The sequence below is a fragment of the Struthio camelus genome, chromosome Z (assembly GCF_040807025.1).
Source record: "Struthio camelus isolate bStrCam1 chromosome Z, bStrCam1.hap1, whole genome shotgun sequence".
NCBI lineage: Eukaryota > Metazoa > Chordata > Aves > Struthioniformes > Struthionidae > Struthio > Struthio camelus.
The window spans coordinates 41,995,023-42,014,400 of record NC_090982.1 but is presented as its reverse complement, the minus strand read 5'-3'; the positions used below and the strand labels follow the sequence as shown (position 1 = coordinate 42,014,400).

The 19,378-nt window shown below is 37.6% G+C and overlaps 1 protein-coding gene across 1 annotated transcript in view; it reads left to right on the top strand.

The window, feature by feature from the left end:
- LOC104150534 (peroxisomal multifunctional enzyme type 2) overlaps positions 1 to 19,378 on the top strand; it is a 66,655-nt gene that overhangs the window by 33,205 nt on the left and 14,072 nt on the right. The window contains exons 17-21 of the mRNA XM_068927890.1: positions 627 to 692; positions 11,011 to 11,080; positions 14,447 to 14,553; positions 14,873 to 14,959; positions 17,499 to 17,588. Of these exons, the coding sequence (XP_068783991.1) occupies positions 627 to 692; positions 11,011 to 11,080; positions 14,447 to 14,553; positions 14,873 to 14,959; positions 17,499 to 17,588 (420 nt within the window). The remainder of the gene's footprint in view (positions 1 to 626; positions 693 to 11,010; positions 11,081 to 14,446; positions 14,554 to 14,872; positions 14,960 to 17,498; positions 17,589 to 19,378) is intronic.

Here is a 19,378-nt window from a genome sequence, read left to right as displayed (position 1 = left end):
CTTCAAAACCAAATAACAAAGTCGTAGTGTACATGAGAAACGGCTTTTTTATAATGCTATAGGGCTTAAAATGCAACTTGTAATTGCAAAGGAAAAAAAAGCACAAAGGAAAAAAAGCTGGAAGCTATTATAAGCCCCAAAGTGATGTAGTTCAAAAGTGAGGTAATAAATTTTTTTGATTCCATTGAGCTTTTTAAAGTATTATTTTTAAAGCCTCATTTTCATTTCTGTGTTCCGAAACACTAACGTTGGTTTATATAAGCTGGAAGTGGCACTAGGTAGAAAGCATTGGTTTTACTGGAGAGCTAATTTTTGGAGGTGAATAATTCTTTCTTGGGGTCTTTAGGATAATTTGAGAGAAATTGATCAGCTAGATCTTGCAACTGTAAGCCAGATCTGATGCCGCAGGATCACCATCTTCTACAGAGATGAACTTGAGACCTTTTTTGGCGTACAGATTTTTTTTTTCCCCCCCTATTTCTCCTTAAATGTAAAAGAGAGAGAAGGAAACCCTAACAGCTCTGGTAATACTTCATCTCTTTATACATACCTTACAGTGATTCTAGTATGGGTGCAGATAAGAGAATTTTACAGTGAAATGTTGATCCTACTTCTTCTACTTTTAGGTAGCAGTCAATCCACCCAGGAGACCCCCTGATGCTGTACTTTCTGATGTCACAACAGCTGATCAGGTAGGAGTTTGCATGCTTAAGATGTGAAAATGTTCATCTTACTTGGAGAAGGGAGTCTTGTATGATGTTCACTAATAGTTCAGATTTTCTGTTGTGCTAAAATGAAATTAAAATTTGTGCTAGGTTGAGTTATGATACTGTGTATTCAAAGTACTATCTGAGATAGTTTTCTTCATAAGGCTGATACAATTTTATTGTACTTTAATTATAAAATACTACATAGTATAGAGGAAAAGAATATAGTGAATGTTTCATACTCTAGTAAGAAAGAAAGGTTCAAAACTAAGGAAACTTACAGACTGTAGCAACAGATGGTGCAAGCAAAGAGTACTTAAAATAGCGACTTAAAGGAGTCAGGATTGGTTAAAGTGTCACTATTTTGAAAAAGTTAAATTTCTGGTTGCACATACAGGCGATTAAAGAAGCAAGTAGACAGGAGAACATGACAAACTGATAGATGTCTGTCTGTATGTTTCCCTCTGCCCGTAGTCCTGGCTGGTTCACAGGCAGCTACTTCCCAAAAGCAAAAAACTGAGTATATAAAAGTCTTACTCTGAAGGTCATCAAATGCAGGTGTCAGACAAACAGAAAGGAAAATCAGGAGCTACCAGCGTTAAGACACCAAGCAGTATTTTCAAAAGAACTTGGTCGTGTCAACGTGACGGTAGCTTTTGGGCATGCTGTTAAATTTTAGATAATCAGCTGAGTTGTGGTAACTGGTATCTGCTTAGTCTCTGATTATACAGAGAGTAATTCAACTTAGTCTCATCCTATTTCACCATATGGCAAACGAAATTGAATTACCGTGCATGTTCTGCAAGCTGAGAGAATGTAAAAGGAGAGTTACTATCAGCAAGTTAATGTGCCAGCTGATTCACGTGCCTGAGATCCAAGTTAGCCCCACCAGTTCAAACCAGAAAAGAGACTTTGGCTCAGCATTTCTATCACTGATGTACTTACTGTATCCTAAAATTCACAGCCTAGATAAAGGTGCCACAGATGTCTCGCTCTTCTGAATAGGCTTCATCAAAGTGAACAAGCTAAGCGAGGAACAGGGAACAATGAGAGAGTGCCCCAGTCTTGAGAGGTGGTTAAATGCAGTGGAATATGTTTTCTTGCAGCCACACTTAGCCAGGATAGTCTTGTACTCCTTGGGAAATAAGGGTGTGGTGGAGAAAATAAATTATTAGGTGAAATGCAGCTGCCTTAATAGCCTGTAGTTAAAATATCTGTTTTGGATGTTGGAGCCCTAGGTCAAATTCTCATCTGTGTGGTTGTTATCATATTTGATTCTAGTTCCATCAACTTCCAGATGACTTCTGTAAACCCCTTGTTCATAGGGTAATCTTAATTTTTGTTCCCCAGACTCATGTTTGGAGTTTTTACTGTGCCTCCGATGTTAAGTTCATTAGACAAAAGAAGATGGTAATGACCCTATAATACAGATGTTAGGAGACTTTGCTATTGCAAAGTAAGTGGCTTCTGGTTTATTTGCTGAAGTGGAATGATTTCATGAGAAAATGAGAGCCTTCAACATATGTTAGGGCAAAATCTTTGTAATACTAAGATGGTTGTTGGGTATCTTCAGTTCCAACTGCTGTTCAAAATTAGGGGAAGGACTTGAGCCTGGATTTCTCGTGTTTCAGATTAGACTTACAATGACTTGATTTTTGGAAAGAAAGGAATGGTGCGGAGTGGCCACCAAACAGTGTTATTTTATGATTTGCTCTGACAGGTAGGTGTACTAGGAGAATTCCTCTCTGATTAGATCTTGCAGGAACCACAGGCAGGGGACTGAGAATCTCAAGAAGGCTTAGCTGCCAAATTACTCAGTAGCATCTGTGCTTAAGTGATAATGTCTGTATATTGAGGAAGAATGTGTATAATTTGGGAACTCTTTTGGAAGAAATATAGAATCTTTTCATGTGAGGGACAGCTTGGGGAAGTGTCATGAAGATTTTACATTCTGATGTGTGGAATGACACATAGCTGCCTAAAGCTTTTTTGAAAAATGGAAATTTGAATGCAAATTGCATAGGTGTTTATGATTCCCCCCCCCCCCCCCCTTCTGTGTGCTTAAATGCAAAAAGGTATTGGCTGAAAGGACTGTTGCTGCTCAGTCATCACAGTCAGTTTCTGGACTGTATTTGAATTTGCCGCTTAAATTATTATTAATTTCCAGTAATTCTCCTGATACTCAGCAGTCATTTTTTGTGCTATTGCAGTTATAGTGCTAAACTGATCTTTGTGATTTGGGTTTTTTCCCCTTAACTTTTTCTAGTACATTCATGTAGTAAAATTCCTCATAACCAGACTATCATGCATCTTTTAAAAAAGTTTCCAGTGATGACTCCTACCTTTTACTGAAGTCAACAGACTCTGATTATATTGGATTTTATCTTCAATCCTAAGGTAACTACATGCTGCCACTATGCTGAGGCACTTCCCTAGCTTCACCGTACTGAGCACGTTACACTTGTACTTGCACTGCATGGAAAGCACAGAGATATTAAAAACACTGTGTTAAGAGGAGGAATGTGATTTGCATGTATACAGATGAGAAGAAGTAGTGTTTAGTGAACAGGATACTGGGAAAAGACAGGAGACTGAGGGCTATTAGCCCAGTCGCTCTGTCTTTTTCCTTCCCCCCCCCCCCTTTCTTCTTTTAACATCCTTCTCTGTGTGTTAACAGTGTAGAGGCTAGAGCACCCTTCAGTTCCCTGAAACATGATTGGGTTTCTTCAAGTCAGCATCAATTGACAGAACAAACTAATTCTTATGGTTAGGGGTACCAAAGACTAAAAACAGGTAGCGTAATGTATGTTTATTCCTTTCAGACTTGTTCCCATTCCTGGGAAGTTTTTTAACCAGTGCCTCTATGAATGAGTGCCAGTACCATATCATAAGCTGCTAAAGGATGAAAAGTGGTTAAGGAAAATCTGCCAGATGTACCTGGTCTTCTAGAAGATTTTAAGGCTTAAAAACTGCATCCTGCCACATAAGGACATAAAAACATTTCTTCTGGGATGCTCATGATCTTTCCACAGAGAACTAGGTGACTTTCCATGTCACAGTGTTACACAGAAATACCACACGTTGTGGCATTTTCCTGGCCTGTTCTCTCTCTGTAACCTGAGCCATTCTTTGCAAGATTTACTGCCATAAATCTTTTGAATAGACTAGACCTTTTGACAGAAGATCAAGAAGTCTAGAAAACGTTTGACTGTTAGTCGTTTAGCAAGAATTGAATCATTCAATTTCAACTCTGTAGGGAATGTTTAATGTAGTTACAGAGTTTTGGTATCACCGACTTACTCTTGTCCTGCTGGTTCTCAAACCAGTGCCTTAAGGTAACGACTGGAAAAAGATTCCGCTAAACGGTTTTTCATGCAATTAAGATACGCAGCTAGTGACCTGCGTCTCTGGGGAGTTCTCTCGTCAGCCTTTTCTCAAATGACTTTGACTTTTGGGGTGTTAACGTTTTGGTGACAAAAACAAAACAAGCTGCAGTGAGTATTAAAAGTGGAAGACGGGCCAGGGTTGCAGTTCAGAGCTTTTTGAATACGGAAATAATTGTGGGGTCATGCATTTTTGAGGGGCTTTCTGTGTTGTGTATAAAGACAGTATTTGCCATACTGTTGCAGTGTGATCTGGTGGTTCTTAGGAGGTTGAGGGGAAGAGATGAGCCGTTCTGTAACGTCAAATAGCAAAATTAATATTCAGGATACATAGCCTTGGGACGGGGTAGAGAGTGTATAGTGTACAGTATAGTGTATAAGTATACAGAGTAATAGAGAGTAAAGCAGGGACGGAACAGACAGTATAATAGTAGCCAGTTAAACACAGAAATTTTCAGGAAGCCCCTTCAGTTTGAGTATTCCGTGTTTCTTCCCTCTTTCTCCTCTGAAAACTGCTCGTGCCGTTTGCCTAAATGCAAAACGGAAGCTATCGAAAGTGAAGTTTGCAGTACTATTGCATGTTGAAAGTTTTAACAGCTAAGTACTAATTGAAAAATCCTCTTTTTCTTGAAACAGTGTCATGTGTTTAGACTAAAACATTCTCCTATGTTGTCCAAATTCTGATTCTGAATATCCTTTGGTATTCACATTGATAGACAGGGAGGAATGCGAATAATGAGGAGGCAGAAAAGATCGTTTCGTTCAGTTTTGAAAAATGCGATTTCTCAATCTGGCATTGATGAGTCTCCTTTGGGACCAGTTGTGTACGTGAAACTGGGCAGCAGAGCAGCGCTCTATACGGCTCTGCAAAGCAGTGTCGTGTCAGCTGTCACCTGTGAATTTCTCTGAGAGCTATATTTCCATGCAGCTTGGGGTATCTCTGCCACATGTTGCCTTTGGTATATGGTTTGTAGGGTCAGGAAAAGTGACTATCCTTGCTTCTGAGAATTTTTAAAGTTTGTTCTGAGAGCTGATGAAACTCAGGAGACTGAGACTGGTATGTTGGGAGGAGCAGCTTTTTGGTATCGTGTCAGTTTTAAAGTGTTTTTCAGAAGTTTGGAAATATTGCAGAGTCTCTAAAAAGATCAAAATTTCAAATAAAGCTTGTTTTGCTTGTAGTGTGTGTATGTAAAGCCTTATGATACAGTTTTCAGTTAGGCAGTTGTAATGCTGGGTTTGTTCTCTCTGCTTCAAGAACTCCTTCCCCAGGCAGAGAGGTGGCCCTGGGTGTGAACTGAAATAGAGGAGGAAATCTGTTTTCCTGTGTTGTTTCTTGCCGAAGTGAGAAAGAGTAATGAGGAAAAGGATCTCGGGGTTAGGGACTGCTTGGAAATGCAGCTTTTGGACAATGGATTTGCTTTCTTTTTCTTTTTTTTCCCCCCTCCCATTGAATTTCTGTGGGCGGTTGTTTAGCCAGATAACCCAAAGTACTCAGATGTGGGCACTCCTTATTTAGTGGCTGATATGAGAAGATTGACTTTGGTAGCAAGCAGTATGACTAAGAAGAGTGGACACTGCGGGCTGAAATTGAAATTAATGGGAGCTCGGTTGAGACCTTCTGGTGTGCTGTGCTTTGAAAATGTGATGTGCTTTGAAACATCAGGCCTCCAAATGTTAAATTGGAAAGCCCGAATTGGTCTGTGCCACTGACAATTAGATCTTTTCTGCTGTCTTGTAGTTTCTGATCTATAAAGTGAGGGTGTTTATAAAGGTTTGAGGCATTTTAATTCTATAGGGGGTGTTTTAAGGAGTGGCATGAAGCATCTGATGGTGCTTTTTGAGAAGGTGATATAGTAAGCATCGTAGGAAAGCCTGCTTAGGAAATACGCTTATTCTTTCTATACTCTGGGATTTTAAAGAGGTGCAGTAAATCCACACTTTGACTAATCTGATAGGATTAAAACATACAAGATACATAGTCTCCTGTTACAGGTATAGATCAAACATTGACTGACAGGATATGAAGAAACTGCTGCATTTTAGTGGATTTTCATAACGTGTGGTTCCTTGCTCTTTTCTCTGAAAGAAAAGAAAGAACTGGCACCAGCCATGTTTCAAGCAGTGTCTTCAGTGCCCTGTGATTAGAGCGCAGGAGTCTCCTTCCCTTCCTGAGTCGTTCTCAGTCCTGCCGTCCTCTTGCTCATAGTGCTGTCCTCTAGCTACTTGGTTTTAGCTTTTCAGCATCTCAAGTTCTGCTAAAACTGCAGTTTTCAATCTCAGGGAAACAATTCTGAAGACTCCTGTGCACAAAACTGGTTTGTTATGAAAGAGCAGATTTTGTAATAAAGTATTTTTAAAAGATCTCTTCAGAGGCGAAAAAGTGCATGGGAAACGCTTAAAGGCCTAATGTGTAATTAAATTAAAACCTCCTGTAAAAAGGTTTCTGGCTATCATCATCACTGTTGTCAACAGATTCGATATCTGTTGATATCAACAGCTATCTTTATTTTTGATACTGATGTGTGCTTTACTCTGAAGGAAAGTAAGACCTTTACAAGCTTTTTATGTAATTGGGACTGTGGGTGTTCCCTTGTAGAAAGTCATCTTTTATTCTACACAGATTTCATTTGTGTTTCCATTTTAAGCATATGTATATGTTTGTGTGTGTTTTTAGAGAATATATATGTAGGTAGAATAAGTAGTTGTTTACATTATATTTTTAAAAAAAATGTATGTTAGTGACTTCCAACCGGTATTTGTTTCCTCACAGAGCTCTTTGACTTATTTTAAATAGGAAGCAAAAAATTACAGGAAGGCCAATGTTTTGAGGTGAGGGTGTTTTCTAAATGAGTGGGGTGTAGTCACGTGAGAGAAAAGGTCTTGAAAGCCTGTGCTTGCAGGGGGAAAAATAGTTACAGAACAAACATTTTCTGTGTCCTGCTCTGTAAAGAATGTGGTACAGCACTGCCTGAAAACATGTAAATTTATATTAACTTCAGAGGACAGCACAAGAGAGCCTCCTGAAAGCCTCAGGTGATTCTTGCCGTTTGTAGCATGAGTAATTTGTTTGACGATGGAGAGAATGAAACGCTGCTGTTGGCTCACAGATCTGAGGAGCGTGCCAGAAAAAAATGTGCATAAAAGCAAAAGATGGCACAAACAAAACAAAGAAATGAGAAGCCATTGCAAGGTGTAATAATGTTTTCTTAATTTGCCTAGAGGTTTCAGTGTGCAGAGACAGTATTATAGTACCCCTGAACTACTGTGTAGTGAGTGAGCACCTTGTAGTAATTACTTAGAAAGTTTGTTACGTTTTATGATGCCTATTTCAAGATTTGCTTAAGTTTTTCCATGTTTATCCCTGCTGGGCAGATCAGAATGTAATTTTCTAATCTTGGTAATTTAAAAAACTAGTTGAAGGCTTGGATTACACTAGGATTTTGTGCAGTAGGAGGGAAAAGAAGAAAAGGTACTAGGCTATTAGTTATTTCCTTTAAATGAGATGCTTTTCATTACTAAGACTTTGTTTCCTCCCTTTTATCTACGTGCTGTGTTATTAAAGGGTATATAAATATTTATTGCATTTGTAGTGAAGTTCTACCAACCAAAGTGACTTGTTCTTTTTGATTAGCAGAGGCACTACTGAAGAACAGACTTCTTGTACGTTTGCCATGGTGCTGAAAAATGACTGATGTTCTATGTAGCACCTTATATTTAGATGGGATATCTGTGCCAACAAGCATTTAAGTTGGTTTTTAAATGTGAAAGATGTATGATGGGGATAAATGGTAAAGGCATGAATAATGAGGCGTAGGGAAGGAGAGAAGATGTAGAGCTGTTCTGTACAACCTGCTTTTACCTGCGTATGTGAAGGTGTTTCGGTTAAACGTTTCCAACAGTCCGTCTTACTGAAGGAGTCAAAAATATTTCGGGAATAAGTGTTTTGATAGTCCACAAAGAACATTTTAATTGCAAACCTAATATAGTCTAGATAACTGTACACTGATATTTTGTAGTCGTCTTAAAAGATAGAATCATGTATGAACCAGATTTTCGCAAAATACATTTAGAAACTATCATGAGCAACATATACTGTCTATGTTTTGTTTTCCCCGTATGCCTACTTTAGTGAGGAAAATTCATCTGAGGGTTATCTGAAGGAACAAACCAACCAACCCTTATCTTTCTGTGTGTTAATTTCAACTGCTCTTTCCCAGTATCTATACTCATGAGCGATAATTAAAAGAAGTTTTATGGCAAATGGGGAGCTCAGACATTCAAAGTGTAGCTGCTTAATTTTAAGTACTTAATTTAAGTACTTAAGTACTGCGGTAAATTTGAGCCCTTGGAGCATCAGTACTGTCAGTTGAAGTGGAAACATTTATTGTTCTTGGTGTAAACCTGAGCTCTTGGCAACGTGTAGCTGAGATGAGCAGTTTTTTCTTCATGAGATTGCTTGACTGCTTGCTGCTACTTAAAAAAGCATTTTGGTAAAGTGTTTATACATGTGTGCACACACAGATACTTGGAAAGATAAGCTCTTGGGCAAAGCCTTCTCCCCAGTTAGAAGGGAAAATATATGAATAGTTGGCTTCCGTTTTTGATAGCTTTACCACTGACCTTTATTGTAGTCTGCAGGCAAGATAGAAAAGTTGGCACAGACGGGTTGAATATCGCCTTTCCTTTTGTGGTCTGGCAGAACTCCTAAATTGTTAGGAAATGAGACTTGACAGTTTGTGTTATTAATTGGAGAACAATCTAACCGTATTATGACTGACTTCAGTCTAATTCCCCATGTCAATTGACTCCTGTCATCTACCAGGGGTGTTTCACTTTTTTAATGCTATCACTCAAGACTTCAGGAAATGTTGTCACTTTAGGAGTATAGAAAGTAGAGCCAACAAGGCTTTGAAACAAATCTATTCCCATATGGAATGCAGTTTATATGATGAAGTAATACCAAAGACCATGGTCAAAGAAAAGAGTGTTGGCACAGCTAACTTGGCTACGTTAAATCTGAAATAACCTGTTGTGTTTTATGCAGTTCGGCCTATGTGTGTTCTGCCTGTAACCAGTGCCACTCTGGTAGCTGAAAATACAGAAAAGCAAGCGTCTTCTCTCATAGCCATGCTTCAGATTTTTAGTTAAATAGATTGATCGCGTTTAATTCTCTGAACCGAATTAGTTCCTAATTCCTACCTCTATTTTGTTAGTGAAGCACAAAGATTTTTGGCTATAGTCATTTTGAAAAGTGTCTTGTAGAAGTATTGTCTTCCAAATAGTGCTTAATATCACCCCAAGTAAACGGCTAGTTCTTACTACAGCATTTGTAAGCAACAAGTGCATAGCTGGTTTAAGTTGAGATTTGGGCTTAAAGCAGATTTGTCATTTTTTCTTATACATAGGTAGCATTTTCTAGTACTGCAATTAAACGTTAATTAGTTTGAATTAAAATCAATTGCAACAGATCGTTTGTGAAAATAACCTCCTGATAACTTTTTTTTTTAAACTTCAAATTAATAGAAGTATGACAGTGAGACCTTAGAATTCTAATTTCGTTAAAAACTCAATATTTTCTTTAGATCATGTCTAGGAAACTTTTTTTTTTTCCAGTTTTCAGGGTGGTGATTTGCTGTTAGATTTCAGACTCTTGAAAGGAAGAGCTTCAGTAATGAAGGGTGATATTCTGCTTTGGAGAATTCTGTCAAGAGCAACTCTCTTTAAAATGTCAGCTTGGGAGGAGGTGTTTAGTGATAAGGGGTTGCAGTGACCAATCATACCTTCTATTGAAAGAAAGTCTATTTTCCTTTTCAGTGTAAATACTCTGACTTTTTAATTAAACTCATGTTCAATTTGTATATGTCATCATATAGCTACACTAGTAAAAGGTTAAAACTTAGTTTTAACCTAATATACTGACTCTCTCTGTCCTGTGTCATGGGAAAGTTGGACTAGAGAAAATGCCACAGTAATTTAGTCCTTCCATTGCAATCTGATGACCATGGAATAAGTTTTTAGCCTAGAAAGATGGACAGAATGTTGACTTGTCGTACCTCTTGTTCCATTGACTGCTAGCCACTTCACATATATAGCAAATTTAAGATCTGATAGTAAAAATGCTAAAACCATACAGAGACAGGAAAAAGGCATAGCCACTTGTTATCGTTTCTCAGGTTTAGTGACTTTCACAGTGTATGCAATACACTACATTTGTATTTATCTTCTTTTGCCTCATGGGAAGTGTTCTGTTTTGGTAGTAAAAAGTGTTCTAGAAAGCTTGGCTTTTATCTGTCCCTTGGCATGTGTGGTTTATATATATATATATATATATATATAAATATATATATATTTGAATGATATAGAAGTGCTACCCATGAAGCCCTTAAGAGCAGCAGTTAGTCCATCATGTTACTCTTAAAAGGAGAGGATATGGATATTTTTGGTGTCTCTAACATGAAACTTACATTGAAAAAGCAAGGTGTTTTTAAAAAAAGCAAAGGTTACATTTATAAATTTTTTTTCTGGTAAAATGTGAATAAATCTGTCCAGGAGAAGATTCTTTCCAAAACTGCACTTCAAGCAAAAGAATTTATTGAAGATTTCTAGGAAACAAATTATTTTACAAATATTTGACCTCACCAACACAGTAAGTTGCCTTTTCCTCCCATTAAGAGGTTGTATTATTTTGTCATGTACCAAGACCAGGTGCAGTTCTTGGCACTTTTTCCTGGATCTTTGACAGTTCATCTACAAAATAACAATTAATTTGTCTTTTACCTGGTTTACTGTAGAATATGTTGTCTAAGAACTTGTAAAATAGGTAGTGATGAATTCCTCAAGCTATCACAAATCTTGAGTGACTCCTGGTAGTTTCTATGAAGCCCAGCTACACTCCTATTTTTATTTCCCTTTTTCTGCAGGCTGCTTTATATCGGCTGAGTGGGGATTGGAATCCTTTACATGTTGATCCAAGTTTTGCTGCTCTTGGAGGTGAGCTGAGAGATGCTGTTGTACTAATATTTGGATGAAGGATGATGTAAATGTATTTTCAGTTTTTTCCACTTAGTTTCTAAGTCTCTAACAAGATGGGAAAAAGAATACTATTTTATAGCTGTTCTTAGAGTGACCATGAGATGTCCTCTAATTCAGAGGTCTGTGGGATACTTTGAAGTGTTGCTTCTTGTAACTAGGAATGCTTGGAATGATGCTTGGACTCTGCCTATGATACCTATCTGCAATCCTATTTTCCTGTTAAAGCTTATTCTTTGCCACCTTCCCATCTATACAGCCTCTGTTTTCCTAAGAGGAAGTAATGTAATTGTCTATCCAGAGCCTCAGAGGGAATTCCATAAACTCTTTGGTAGACCTTTCTTTCTGTTTAAATAACTTTGCAACTGTGGTGGATTCAGTGGAATTTCTTGTGCCTCTGTGTAGTCTTCTCAATCACAGTAATTTGCAAGAGGGCAGAAAGAGGGGAGAGGAGGAGTCTAGTAGAATTTATTTATTTATTTTTTAATTGCTTATATGCAACTGTTGCTAGAGCAGTTGGTTGGTCATTTGGTCATTTATATGATGCTACATGCCAAAGTGGCAGAGTGCAGACTACGTTAACTGATTGTTACACAGATGGAAATATGAAATAATGGTCTGTTTTCATAAATGTTTATTTTAAGGATTTTTTAGGACTTCTTTTCAGGCTTTGCTAATAGTATAGTGTGATTACTCAAGAGCAGATAGTAATTTTATTTACTTAAGAAATTTTCTGCATATGTATGCTATCATTGTAAACCATACATAAAAATATTGGTCTATATTTATAATTATGACAAGTTCTGCTTTTGCAATTTTTCAGTGATCTCTTTTTTTTAAGTATAGCGGTATCATCATATGACGTTCTCAGCAAGGGAATAAGAGCAGGCCTGTACTCCTTTATTCAAATCATGTTTGAAGTAGTTTCACAAAAGTTAATTTTTTTAATACATACTAATTCTTTAGTTAACTCTGTTTTGTGTAATTCTGCATAAATTGGTGTTAATAAACCATATTTCATTATAATTATTTATCAAGACATTTCCCCACTTTACTAAACGGTTCTGCTCATTTTGTTTCAATGATGGTTTTAGATAAACATTTAGATGGAATTGTCCAATTCCTCTTGGAAAAGCTGAAGGAGAAAAATCTGTTTATCATTTGAGACCTCAGTTTTTAAAATGAGGATAATCCTATAAAATCCTTATGAAAGTAGGCAAGTAGTGATTTTCTACATGCTCGTGTTATGAGAGCACTGGTACTTACACACAGTGGAAAAACAAAATTAACTCTGTAGATGAGCTGATCTCTTATCCTTTCTGAACAGAAAGCTACCATGCTGGATGTTGGAACCGTGTCAGTGTCCTACTTGTATGTCCATATTACAGGTTTAAAGGATCAGGAAAATGACTGCAGAGATCTTCAAGAAGTATTTTTCTAATGATAGAAAAACTTTCTTTGGACATATTCAAATCCTTTTTTTGTCTTCAAGCTCTGTAAATGTTTTAAATGACTGTGTGCACTAGAGCAAACACTTACCTTAATGCACTCGGGTCATTCCAAGATTATTGTTCTGTAGATAATGTTTATGAGGAAATATTATACAAAAGCATCTGTGTTTATTCCTGTGTCTTTATTCCTATAAGGATGCATTCCCAAGATGCTAAAAAGTGAAAACATTTATTTTGTTTGCATTTTAGTCTAGAGAAAAAGTAACTTGATTACTGTATGGATTTTTGTTTGTGGATGTACATTATTTTCATGAGGAAAGAACTGAGGAGAATAGGACTGAAGATATGAGTCTCTTGCTGAGCTCCGAAGAATGTGGTCATTCTTGGCTTTTGTGTTTAAAAGCTATGCTTTTAAAGAGCTAAAAGCTGCTGTAACTTTCTGTGCAAGAGAGATACCGAATACCAATATTGTTACAATAATGCCAGTAATCTGTGTTAAAATTAACTGTAAGGTACATCATTGCATTCAGAAATACTCGGTGTACAATGTGCAAAAAGGATATTAAGAAAATGTTATCAAAGTGTGCATATTCAGACATCCTAAAGGTAAGAATTGGCAGAATGGTCAGAGCAGGACACTTATTCCACAGAAGGAAAACGGCCTCGTGCTCCTTTCAGCCTGTCTTTCTGTCACGTCTCTTCTCCTTACCTAATCGTTCACAATTTCTGTTTCTCATCCTGACTCCTGCTAATCTTAGTCTTAGTCTTTGGACTCTGTCTTAGAATCCCCGTCTTACCCAACATTGAGTCCTAGTAGTTTTTGTGTCTCCATCTTCAGGGTGGTTTCTTTTCCTTCAGCATCTTCTGATGCCAGATATTTTTTCTCCTGTCTTGTCTTCTATTTTGTTCCAGCTGCTGTCCCCTGAGAACTTTTCACGCTATGTAGATGCTTTGAGGAGTTGTTTAGAGGTCAGGAAAAACAGTTTCTGACAGCTGACAATTCTAGTGGCAGATGACTTCCAGGCTGAAGCCGCTATTTTTAAAGAATAGGCTGGACCTGCCTTGAATCCATGGTCTGTTGCAAGTGGTGGTCAATTATTGTTTGTGTACCAGGCTCAGAGCATCTTCAATACAAGCAACATCTTTAAAACTTAACCTGTTGCACTTTAGCAAATCTCAGACCAATTTTGAAAGGCTTATTTTGTCACACTTTGGCAGAAGGGAAAGGTTCGGCAGAATAGAAAGTTTATTCTCTGCCAAGGTTCAGCTCCTGCTCCAAAGCATGGAGGTACAAGGAAACTTGACCAAAAGAAGTCGGTGTAACCAAGCATTGTGATTGTTGTTGTTGTTATGCTTGTTTGAAATATTTGCACTCTTCTGGGTTTTTTTTTTTCCCCCCAAGTTAATCCTGAAGCATGCACTTCCGATGAAAAGTTTTGGCAAGCATGACAGGGAGTGTCAAATAGCTTTAATATTGCCAGTTCTCAGCCATTACAATATCCTTTGCCCTTAGTAAGCATACATGCATGTAACTGTATCTGGTGTGTCTGTGCAGCTATACTAACAGAGACAATCTCCTTATTTTTCATTTTGTCACCTCTTCAGACAAGGACTAATTCTTCTTGTGTATCTTGAATACGATACGTAGTGTTGGAGTGCCAGTTCTCTGTGAACATGTTTCTGTGTCAAAGTAGAGGAAGCAATAAATGGTAACAAAGGCATTTTCAAGGGGATATTCCTTTTTCTGTTTCTTTAAACTTAACTTAAGGAAAAAAGTTATTGAAGGAAAAGATTATAAATAAAATGTGGGGATTCCTAGAAAGGACATGCAAACTCCTAATGTTAGAAACATTAAAATATTGCTTTTTAAAAACAGGATTTAAGAAGCCCATACTACATGGATTGTGCTCATTTGGGTTTGCTGCCAGACACGTTTTGAAGCACTTTGCAAATAACGATGTGACCAGATTTAAGGCAATTAAGGTCTGTAGGTTTATTCTTTGCAGTTAATTTTCTGGTTTTTGTGCCAAAAAATTCTGCAGTGTGGGAAAAGGCTTTTGGGTTGTCCTGTCTGCCACAGTTGCTTTTACTTATTGCTGCATACTTTTTAATTGCTGTATCTAGTATATTTACTTAAATATTTATATATTTTGCAGTGCCAATTGACTTATTTTCTGTGTTATGTTTTTTTTTTTCCTGATTTCAGTACAGCTTATGCTTTTGAGCTTTGTGTGATACTTCAGTCATAAGTATAACAGATTCTCCTTCTCCTCTCACTTTTTATCGTTTTACTTTGTTTTAGGTTCGCTTTGCAAAACCAGTCTTTCCTGGGCAAACTTTAGAAACGGAAATGTGGAAGGAAGGAAATAGAATCCATTTTCAGACCAAGGTCAGAACTCAAATACTCACCATTGCTGGCTTTAGAGTAGGATATGTTAATTTAAAGAAAAAGATTATGGGTGTGAGGGGGAGGGAGAAAAGCAGCTCATTAACACACCAATGAAGAAGATTCTATAAAAAAAAATTAAGCGAATGGACCTCAATAAGATTAAATATTCTTATTTAGTTTACAGTGTCACTAAGATTCCAGTAAAATAATAAAAATACATTTATATCCTTATATAGTCCTTCTGTTAAATAGTATCAGAGCTCATTGTTTTGTACCATGTTTTTTTTGTGTTCACCACAGAAAAGCAAAAGGCTGGCATTTTTCAAGTCAGCATAGTTTGAGTGTAGTTTGTACTTGTTTGTTGCAATTCACTGTAACCATGTGCATGCTTTTTTTTTTTTTTAACAAGTTTATTTAGCTTAACTCGACTTCTCATGGTTTGTTTATGCAAGTAAACTTCAAGTTAGCTTAAAGTGATTTAAACTTCAGTTGCATCTACACAGAAGGACTTACTTATCAGCAGAAATTTGATAGTAGCTGGATGTAATAATCACAATAAAACAGTCACAGTTTACTCTTCTAGAAATACAGTTTTTATACTACATGATTGACTCTACTCTGTGTTTTGTGGGGGATCCTGTAATCCAGTGCTACACACTGTAGGATACTTACTGGAAGCTAAGGAGAAGGTACTCCACATAGAGCCCAAAAAGAAATTCTCATCACTTTTGATTGTACTGTCCTGTCCTGTAACACTATTTTCTTAAACCGTGAGTTTGTTACATCGGTAACTGTGAATACACTTTGGCTCACTCCCGTACAATCCGCATGTCATTGGTGGATGGCCAAGGCTTTGCAACCTCATCTCTGTAAAAAATGCAACCAAAGCTGTTGATCAGTTAGCGCAGCAGCTGTGGTTGTTGCAGCTGCAGAGAGGTTTGGGCAGACAAAATCAAGTGAGGGAAATAACAACAAGGACATAGGATGGCTGTTTCCACAGGAATACAACTTTGCAGAATACATGTTGACTGCTGGAGGTAAGCTCTGTCTGCAGACCAGAGGAGTGGTAGCAGCTGTAAAATTTCAGAATGACGATGCTTTCTTCTGACAGTGATGTAGCTACTGTGTACGAACTTCTCGTGTGAGATTACTAGTAGCCTAAACAAGACAGTTTGCTGCCTCAAATGAGCCTTGGAGATTACTGTACTGGAGATGCATAGGTGTGTTGAAAAGCTACTACTACTGTGTCCTGAGAGACTTCGAGCCTCCCAGATGCTTATTTTTAAAGGTTTGCATGTCTAAATTAACAGGCCTTTGAAATTTGTGAACAGAGTGGGATGCTCTGTTGTGTGCGAAGGCTTGGTTCGTTACTGTGCTTGCTTTAATCATAGCTAATAGGTAGAGTTTGCAGGGATTTTTGCTGCAGATCTTTTTAACAAGCTTCAGTGTGGAGTAATTATGAAGAGAAATTACAACTTTTAACAGGATTCTAGAAAGCCACAGTGTTTCAACAGCTACTCAAAGGAATTTTACGGGGTTCTTTAGTTAGTTTCAGATTAACCCAGACTACAATAAAGCCGTCTTTTTACTCACAACAAAGTCAGGTCAAATCAAATCAAAGGAATCCTTATAACTAGTATATGCATTTTGAAATCCGTTTTCAATACTGTGTTAAGTTATGCATTGCAGTGGTGATGAGCTATTACACATGATTTGAATAATCTTTAGTATATAGTCTTTCTGCATCAATTTCACCTATGCAATAAGCTAAGCTATGATACTGGTTACTCTTTCTCTTCAGCTGTTATCCTGTTCACTGGCAATACATGTAGGGAGTCCTATTTCTTTCCTCATCTGTTCACTGTCGTAAGTCAGAATGGTTTTGTGAGTTTTTTTTCATCTGGTCTTGTTGTCAGAAAGGAAAGTATTGACTGTGTCCATCCTTTTTAAAGAGACATTGTCAAAATGAAACCCAGTCTTTTCTCTGACTTAAGTATTTAAAAAAATAAAACAGAAAGGAATTTGGGTATTTCCCCCTTTCTCCTTGCCATTTTTGTGGCCTTGCAATATTTAAAAAAAAAAAAAAAAGAAAAAAGAAAAAAATTACAGTGCAACTTGCACTGTAAGACACCTAAAGATAGTGAAACTGTCTAGATGCACAGCTGCTGATTCCATATCTACATCAAGGAGATGCATTTTAGAACAATGTGTTTTTCTCAGAACTGTTTAAGTAACATTAACAGTCACTTATAATTCAGGAGGTAAATTTTCAGATAAATACTTTTTTTAAACCATTTTGTAAACAGAAATATCAACATCTTTTGGGAATAATTTGCCAAGAAGCAAACAATAATTTGACTTTTTGAGTTGTTTGTCAATGGCGTATGCTAACTTGACTCAAGACTAAAATGCATTCTTCCTCACCCTTTTTAGAGCTTTTATGCTTTCTCTTTTCTTGATCTGTGATTTTAAAAGGTTGCTTTTTGTTATGACTTTTTGCCAATAGGTTACCTCTTTAAATTTTTCTCCCCCACTACAGGTCAAAGAGACTGGAGAAATTGCTATTGCAGGGGGCTATGTGGATATAACATCGTCCTTGGATAAGTCTTCTGCTTCGGAGCCTGTGAAGGTAGGTGGAAGCAATAGAAGCTTGAATTTGCGAAGCAGCATAATTAGACTTATTTTTTGTGAAAAACATGGGGAAAACACTAGAATCATTTATTAGTCTTACTAGCAACAATTAGATAGATGTATCATTCAGAGATGTGAAAGCACAAGTCAATCAACTTTTAGAGGTTCATGGATCTGTTTGGTGGAAAAACACATTTCAGGGTATACGGAATGATTGATGCAGTTCAAAGTGCTCGACTCCAATTTAAGCATGAGCAAGAGAATTGCTATGTGCGTCACCAAACAAGTGAGACGTGTATCAGAGAAGACCACAAGCTTGAGCACTTGCATGACTGAAATCAAAATCAGGCCCTGTAAACTTGAGACTGTACCTGTAAAACGAATATTTTGTTTTCCTTTAGTAACATTGGAGGTCAAATATGGTATAAGTTGTAAAAATGGGTGACCTTTATTTCTCAATTTTACTGTAGAGATGTGGTGAGAGGCAGGAAGGGGACAAAGAAAAGAAATGAAAAATGCAGTTTTGTCTTTGAAGCACCCAAAATGAATCAAAGGTTTGCTGTTTTATCTTGGGCTTTTTTTATCCTGCTGTACACAGGGACTATGACTAAAGGCTGGAAAGAGGCTTTGAAGGGTTTCAAAAATTGTTGGATCCATTTTGAAAGAAGGCTGTGAGTGCTATTTGTGCATGTGGTAGGACTGACGCATGATACAGGCCTTACACTATATATATTTAAAAAAATCCTCTGTGTATGTTTGTTAAGCCTGAAGTACTGGAGTTGCCATGAAAGACAGAATTGCGCATGCAGCACAGTGTCCTGGGTTCTTAAGGTGGTCTGTAGACATGGATGGACAACACATTGCCTTCATAAACTTATCTTTTTGTGCCATGGACTCCTATCAATAAAGGGTGAAGATTTAATCCATTAAAGTTTATGAAATATTGGCATTCATATACAGCTTGTGATATATTCCTAGAAAATGCTTCTTTTCATTGGTTGCGTTAAGTCTTCTGACGTTCTGGAAAGCCATAGACTTTCTCTATTGTGGAAAGACAGCACAGGCAGCCTGTTCAAAAGCAATCCTCTGCCCACAGACTGAACAGTGGAGGGTGACTACCACATCTTTGGGTCTGCTGTGGAACCGGGTGGTTCTAGGAGTGTGATATGTCTCTGTAGTGACCTTTGTTTTCTCACCCTGTAGTTCTTGGCTTGTACAGCTGTCCTGCTTGAGCACATGGGACGGTTCCGGGGTGGGAGCTGCAGCTGAGCTGCTAGTGAAATCCTGTGGGGCTCGAGGCCTGTAGCGTGGACTTTTGATGAAAAAAAATCTGCTGTAAAAAGCTGCAGTTAGCAAGTCAAGCTATCCCGTTTGGAAACAGGAAAATTATTAATGTGCTGTATTTCAGCACTCTCAGAGTGCCAGCACTGTAACGGCCTCCAGGTGCCCCAAGGAATGATTGTAGGATTAGCCCTGCAGCTCTCCTGGCTAGGGTCAGTACAGACAGAGTGCTCTGAGCACGTTATTGCCACCTTTTGAACAGTTTTTTGTTGAGCACGTGTGCGTATGGTTTTCAGAGGCTTGTATCTTGGCTGTGTTTCAGTAGACTTTCTTAGAGGTGTGTAAAGTCATACCTCTTTTATTGGTGTGACCTGTTGCCAAATTTCCATTTAAGGTTCCAAAGTATGTAGGCAGTAGAACTTTTCAGTGAAATAATTATAGGGATTTTTTTAGTGTGGAGCAGAACAGTTTGTTTTTCTTCAAGCTTACTCTGAGAAATTAAGTTGT